Source organism: Apis dorsata, unplaced genomic scaffold (assembly GCF_000469605.1).
Source record: "Apis dorsata unplaced genomic scaffold, Apis dorsata 1.3 scaffold_943, whole genome shotgun sequence".
Taxonomy (NCBI): domain Eukaryota; kingdom Metazoa; phylum Arthropoda; class Insecta; order Hymenoptera; family Apidae; genus Apis; species Apis dorsata.
In genome coordinates, this window is record NW_006264053.1 from 108,451 (window position 1) to 116,787 (window position 8,337).

General features: G+C 16.2%; 1 protein-coding gene across 1 annotated transcript in view; it reads left to right on the forward strand.

Moving 5' to 3' along the window:
- LOC102671334 (DNA replication complex GINS protein PSF3) overlaps positions 1-4,089 on the forward strand; it is a 6,878-nt gene extending 2,789 nt beyond the window's left edge. The window contains exon 4 of the mRNA XM_031514250.1: positions 3,837-4,089. Coding sequence (XP_031370110.1) covers positions 3,837-4,064 — 228 coding nt within the window. The 3' untranslated portion in view covers positions 4,065-4,089. The remainder of the gene's footprint in view (positions 1-3,836) is intronic.
- The last annotated feature ends 4,248 nt before the right edge of the window (positions 4,090-8,337 follow it).

Below are 8,337 nucleotides of genomic sequence, written 5' to 3' on the forward strand. Positions count from 1 at the left end.
TATATATAACATAATATATAATATATAATAATAATAATATAATATATTCTAGTTTCATATTTCTATATGTGCTTGCGGATGAATATATGTTGGCATCGATTCGATTAATTTTTTTGTATATTATTTCTGCTATTTTTTTCTTCATATTTTCTTTATTATTTATATTATAATTTTTTAATTAGATTTTTAATTCTCTTCATAAATCGAATTGAATTTTATTGAGATCCTATGATTGACGATGATATTTCTAATAATTTAAGATCATTATAAAGTAAATATTTTTTTAACACATAAAGTAGAATAGTTATATTAATGATAAGATATATTAATAATATCTGTAATTTTTCAATCAAAGATTTTAATTCTCGTTTTAAAATATTCATTTTTTCCATTGTTTCCTCCATAAGTATTTTTAATATTCAATTTCCATCTGCTGCTATGCAATCCTATATCGTGATTCTTTGTATATTTAAAAATTATTTATGATTTCTATAAAATTTCGGATGTTTCTATTTTTATTATATGCATCAAATAAATATTTTTTCATAAATAATTAAATGTATTAACTTTTAATTTCTTCAGAAAAAATTATATTTTTCTAAAATTTATATATTATTTGGCAAATTCGAAATCTTTTAATTTTTTTTTGAAAATACTTTGAAAATAACTTTGAAAATATTAGATTTTTTTTTTTAGATAGTTGATTATGGAATCCTATTTTGTACAAAATTTAACATTGTTCGGGTTTTTCTTGATTTGAGTTTTTCAAATCTTGAAAAAATATCTATTTTGATATATTAATATTAAGTATTAATTTTGATTAATAGTAACTAATATATATATTGATACAGTACGTTATTTAATATACAAATATGAAAAATTATTAATAAATTATTTAAATCACTTCTTTTTTGTATATATCTTTATTTAAAATATTTTATTTGTTTATTTGTTTATTTGTTGTTGTTATATACAAAAAAGATGTTTATTTTGTGAGATGTTTAAATAGATTTATTTTTTGAATCTTCAATAATTTATATTAATTTTCCAAAATCAGATGAAAACTTTCATATACTTTACCATCTTTTTAACTATTAAAGAAAAAAAAAAGTAAAGTTATTTTTCAAATAACTTAATTTAAAATAACATAATATTATGTTTCTTCAATATTCAATTGTCTAATTTAAATAATGATCTTATTTTCATTAGAAAATATCAATACTTGATCTCAAAATTCATTGTTTTTATTTTAAAATTCTCTGATAAATTCAATTCGCTAATAAATAATTTTTTTCGTATAACACATACAGAATATCTTGCATCTTTAATATTAAAAGAATATTAATATTCTTTTAATATTTTTTTTCTTTTTAATTTCTTTTAGCTCTATTTTTAAATTAATTTTTTTTCATGATCTTGTATAATCGTTGTAGCCATTTCTGAAAAATTTATTTATAGATTTTAATTATATTATTTAATTATATTCTTTTTTTTTTCTTTATTCGATAATTTACAGGACCACTATATACATGATTATGAATATTTAATGTACTTGTAAATACAATTTGTTTTAATAATATTTAATACGAATAATAAAATACTTTTTTTATATTTCACTAATTTTCAAAGATTTATCTTGTTCGTACAAATTTAATATAATCTTTCTTTCTTCTTTTTTCTTTCGACATAATTTCTTTTTCTTTGTTTTATATTTTTTAATCTAAAAATATTCATAAACTTCTACAATAATATAAAAATAAAAAAAAATCATTAGTTTTTTTTTGTTTGTTTTAATATATGTGAAGAATATAGGTGTAAAATAAAATATATAAATATAAATTTTTACGATACGTGCTAATATTTTTATCTAGGTATAAGATGATTATAAAACATATTTTTATTAATTTTATATTCTATAATTTTATAATTTCTATTCTATATTTTTCTATAATTTTATAATTTTTTTTGTATATAGACAGATAAAATAATTTAAATAAAGATATATACAAAAAAGAAAATGATTTTAATAATTTTATCAATAGTTTTTAATATTTGTATATAACATACTGTGCCAATATTTATATTCACTATATTTACTGGATTATATATTTTTTATTTTTATTTTTTCTTTTCGACTGCTTTTATTTCATAATATATCCTCTAAATTCATGAATTCATTAATTATTTTATGTTTAATAAAATAAAATAAGATTTACTATACTATTAATTTCCCGAAAAAATTTTTTTTATAAATTTATAATAATTTGCCGAAAAAAATCTGTTTCTTTTTTTTAGAACTATTGTAAAAATTGATGCAAAATAGCAAATGAAAATCAATTGTTATATATCTTATAATGTGGCAGTTTTTCTGTAATAAATTTTACAATAAAATAAGTACATAACAATATTTATTTTAAGGAATTCTCATTCTGCATATTTAATTTTGTTAAAATTATTGTATATTTAAAAATATTATTAAAAAAAATAAAACTTATTTTTTCTGTTATTTTTTTCAACAATTGAATTTAAAAAATAATATAATGAAATTAAATATTTGAATTTTATAAAAATATGGATTTAATATTAATATATGGATTTAATATGAATAATAGCAATTAATTATATTATATTGTAAAGATTATCTCTTTAATTAATCTTTAAAAGAACTAAAAATTTGATTAACAAATAATTAATAAAAGATCTTTCAATAATATTATGTAATTTTTTAATATTTTTCAAATTAAAATATTGGATTTGTGTATTAGAATTTTATTTTGGTTTAAGTGGTCTTTTTTAGAAGTATCATTTTATTAGATTAATCAAAATTAATTTATAAAAAGATGAAACAAAATTTTTCTTTTAGATTGGTAATTTTTTCTATGTATAAAAGCTAGATATTTTATTATGATATATTCTATATATTTTTATATTATTATATATTTATATTTTATATATTTATTATAATATATATGATATATTTTGTATTTTATATATAATATATTTTATATATCAACCGGCAGATTTTATTTCTCGTTACTTTTCTTATAAATTCTTATATAATTATCAATATTTCTTTAAATATATATATTTTATATTTTATGTATTATATTTTAAATTTCCTAATATTTAAAACAATATTGTCAGTTTGATAAATCTACGTGATAATCTGAAGATAAAACATGTAATTATATATCCGTTATTATTCCATAAAATCATATCTTTTTCTTGATTATTTCAATTGCTTCATAACTTATTATAATCAATAACTAAAAGTAAGAGACAAATTTCAAAGTTATATTTTGAATCGATTATTAGAATCCGAACATAATAAGATATTATCTTTTTTATTGAATTAATGTTAATTGTAATACAGAATTAATGTTAATTGTAGATTTAAGTATGATTACTTATATCAGCATCGATTTCAAATATTAGAAATTATATTTATTATATATATTATATAGATACATAAGTTGAAGTAAACTTATATACTGTTTTTACTGAATCGTAATTATCTTTGTAATTATTTTTTTTTATTTATTAAATTTAAATTAAAACTTAACTTTAACTCAAATTGAAACTAATTTAAATTGAACTATTTCACGCACTCAAATTTATATCAAATTTTAAAAATACGATATGAATCATTTTTGCAAATATTTCAAAAATTAAATAAAAGTAATAATTATATCTATAGAGAAAAATTGTTCAAAATATTATTAAAAATAACATATTTTAATATCATTAAAATCACTAAGATGATGCTTTTTGTGCATAATTACTATTTTAAATATATTTTTGAAAATATATATAAATTTTTCATTTTTTACTTTCAGACATTTAAATCTCGTTTTCGATTAATTATGGACTGGGCTCAAAATCCAATATCTGATCCTACATTAGCAAATCAACTTCCTCGTCTCGAAAGAGATCTTTTTCTTATCGGCCGAAAAGCTAAAGTTCGGCTTTTAGAATGGTTAAAAGGAGATACAAATAACATTATTTCTTCTGAAATTACAACAAACTTGAAAAAACGAAAACGTGCACAATTTGAGCTTAATTAGTGACATTATTTTATAAAAAAAAAAAGACTGAAATTGATAAAATTAATTTTTTACAAAATAATGTTCTTATTGAGTTTTAAAGTAATTGATTAAAAATATATTGATTAAAAATATTGTAGAATAAAAGAATTTGTATATAATAAGAGAAAGAAATTGAGAAAAAAAACAAAATATTTTATAATATATTACAATTATTGTTATATTAAAAAATTTTTTTATTATATTGTAAATGTATATGAAAAATATTATTCTATAATATTTTATAATATAATTTAGAAATGTATATTATATATCAATGTCCATTATGTATCAATTCGATATTATATAACAAAAATTTTTTTGTAATTATTTTATTGAAATTATTTATTATTATTGAAATATTATGAATATTGAAATATATTATTTTTATTGAAATTATTTATTGACATATAATTATTTTCATTACATTCACTAGGATCATCAAACATTTTTACTATGATTAAATAACTCAATTCTTCTTAACAAAAATGATAACATTTCATATATATATTTAATAAGTGCTATTATCAAAAAAAGAAAAACTTGATTATATTAATTATATTGATAAAAGATAGATCATGAAAAAATCTGTTTATAATTCATTTACTCATTAAGAAAAAACGAGATTTTTTTGTCACCTTCTCAGTTATTATCATTTATCATTTATATCAGTTTTACTACTTTGCAGATTTGTCAAATCTGATTTAAATTCGTGTTAAATCTGTATTTCGAATTTGTAATAATTCGAATAAAATCGATCTGAGGGATTGTTTCTTCATTTTTTCATAAATGAATTTTATGCAGTGCTATTTGTTTTGGACATATATAAATAAATAATCATCGTTATTATGAAGATATAAAAAATGTATACTCTTGTTTATAATATCTTAAAGAAAAAAAAGAAAAATCAATATAAAAAGAGAAGTTGCTAAGAAGTTATGGAACTTTATATTAAAAACGCTTAATAATTTTGAAAATTTATGTATGAATATAGTAAAAATTCAATTTATAATAAGTACAATAAATGATAATTGGTAAAAAATATAATTGGCAATATATAAATTAAAAAAAATTATCTTTATTTATAAATAATAATAATGAATGAAATTTTTAGTTTTTTAGATTCTTTTCTAACTTCATTTAACTTATTATTTATTATATAAAGATAAATAAATTCGATTTATAAGAATTATAAGATAGATTGTAAGATTTGTAAGATAGATTTATTTTAATTTTTAAATTATATATTTAATTAACATATATTTAAATTATATATATAATTTGTAAAGATTAAATAGTCTTCAATATTTCATTTAATTAAATACAAAATTAGAAAAATAGTGAAAAAAATAATTTGAATTATTTACAGTATTTTAAAAGATAATTATTTGAAAATAAATATATTTCTAGGTAAAATACAATGACTTTTTTCGTAAATTTAAGTTATTTATAATTAAATTCATTAATTGAATTAATAAAATAAATAAATTAATAATAAATAATTCATAATAAATAATTTCACTTCTTGTTCAAATTTTTTTGGTAGATATTTTTCAATTCAAAAACCACTTTATATTCTAACATAAGTTTTTAATAATACTGTGAGAGGGTTATAATATATATTATGGTACGAATTCATAAAATTTTTGAAAATTGTTGAAAAATATTTTTTTGGAAGTGCATAATGTTGAGAATGAAAATTATTCTCAATACAATATTTATTTATAAAATATTCTCTAAAATTTCATTTTCAAATGTATTTTAGATTACCATACATGTGGAAATTTTATGAATATATGTCGATAGAGATTTAACTTTGTTATGAATACACATTTTATATAGTTAATTTATGTTGTATTTAGAAAATGTTGTATTTCATATCTTTTTTCTTAATATATGATATAGTAAATCAAACATGTTATATGAGTATATGAAGACTTATTTATTTACAAACAGTTATTTATTTACAAATCGGGATATCTTAACACTCAAAACTTGTTATATATAATTTTTTAACGTATCAATTTGTGAAAAACAATTTTTTTAGAGTAATTTGCAATAGTTTTATTTTCAAATGAACAAGAACATATAAAATTTAGAATTTGAAAAAAAAAACTAGATTCAATAAATAAAACTTAAAAAATATATATCAACGAACAATATATCTCAAGGAATAATCAATTGATGGAATTAGATTTTATATTTTTAGATTGTATTTTTTATATATACAAAACTTACGAAATATTAAAATGTTATTGAAAATCGATTTAAAGTAATTTTATTTTTATGAAAAATAATTTGAAAAAAATTTAAGGCTAAATATAATTATATATTACATATATACATATATACATATATTACATATATAGATTACATATATAATATATTACATAAATCTAAAATTTAAGAATAAAAATACAATAGATTACTTATCTAATGTCATTTTAATTATAATTATCGTCATAATTATATTTATGATAATTTTTTAAATCAAAATAAATATAATTATATAAATTATATTTATTATTTTTTATATTACAAAAAAATTATTGATGATTTTTAATGCCATTAATTGATGTTTTAAAAAATTAATTGGATTTAAAATGTCTCTAAAAATAAAAATTTAAATACATTTTTGTTTTTAAATTTAAAATTTAAATTTAAATACATTATATGTTTTAAATAATAAATTCGTAAATACATGAATATAAAGTATTTTATTTTAATTCATCTACGCAATTATTTTCTAAATTATATATTATTCATATACTTATTGTGTGCACATTTTATAAGTAAGACATATTTTCAATCTCAAGTGATCTTTATTTTTTTAAACAATCTTATTATTATAAATAGAACTGTATGTTTTATTAATATTATAACAAATATTACAAATATTATAGATTATCGTTGTCTTTGAAAGTCATTTAAAATCACTTATAATTATTTAAATTGTTTCTATATACAGCTAGAAAATTTTTCTCATCATCGAAGTTATTTAAAATATGACATATGATTTATTGTTTATTGTTTATCTATGTACATTAAATATTTATTACTGTTATTATTTTACTATTTTAATTTGTTTTAAAATTTTTTGTAGAAAATAAAGTTTTTCGAGAAAAATTTATTACTCTTGATAATATTTTTTTGGAGTGGAACCATTTAGAAATAGAATAAATCAATATATGATGTCATGGATTTCTGATAATTTTTAAATATGTTATAAAGAATAAGATTTTAAATTTGTATATATATATAAACTTGTATATATATATTAGGAAAGGATATATATATAGGATTATATAATTATATATATAGGATTATATATATAATCATCGATTATTTTTAGCTTTTGAGATATTTGCTAAAAATAAATGCTACATTGAAGTTTAGGCATTTCTTGAAAATTACCGAATATTTATTTAAAAACTTCGAAAATAAAATATAAAATAAGCTTTAAATGACTGAAATTACAATAACTAAAATAATATAATTATAAGTATGAAATACATTTTAAATGTTGGCCATCGTAATGTATAATAAGTATAATAATCGTATTTAATATTATCACGAATATGTATATATTCAAAAGGTATATATATAGATAAAATTAACAGACAAAATTTTTTTATAAATATTTCAAAAACTAAAATCGATTGATAATTATATTTTATGTACATAAGAAAAAGTTATTTAAAATCCTATATATAATGTTATATATTTATGTTATATATTTAAAAATTATTAATGTTATATATTTAAAAATTAATAAAATCAAAGTATCATAGCTTAATCATATATATAGATTGATCAAAGAGAAATAAAATAATATTTATAAATAATATTTATAAAGATGATTTCTCATGACATTTTTTCATAGAAAGAAAGGATATATATATCCTTCTTCTATATATATATATATAGAAATTATAGCAATTCATTCGATTTCTCTTCGAAATTAATCAACTTTTTTTCTTTAACTAAATTAAATAATGATCAAAATATGGATTTTTGATTTTCTGTTTAATTTAATATAAGTAGAAATAATAATATATTTAATGAATACATGTATTTCTATAAAAAAATAAACACAAACAAATTATGCAAAAATTTATTTTAGTTTGTTTAAGTTTTCTTTTTATTTAACCACTTTTGCATATATAGTAATTATAACATTATTATTTTCGAGAATTTACAATATATATATATACACATTTTGAGATACATATTAATATAATTATATATTATATTA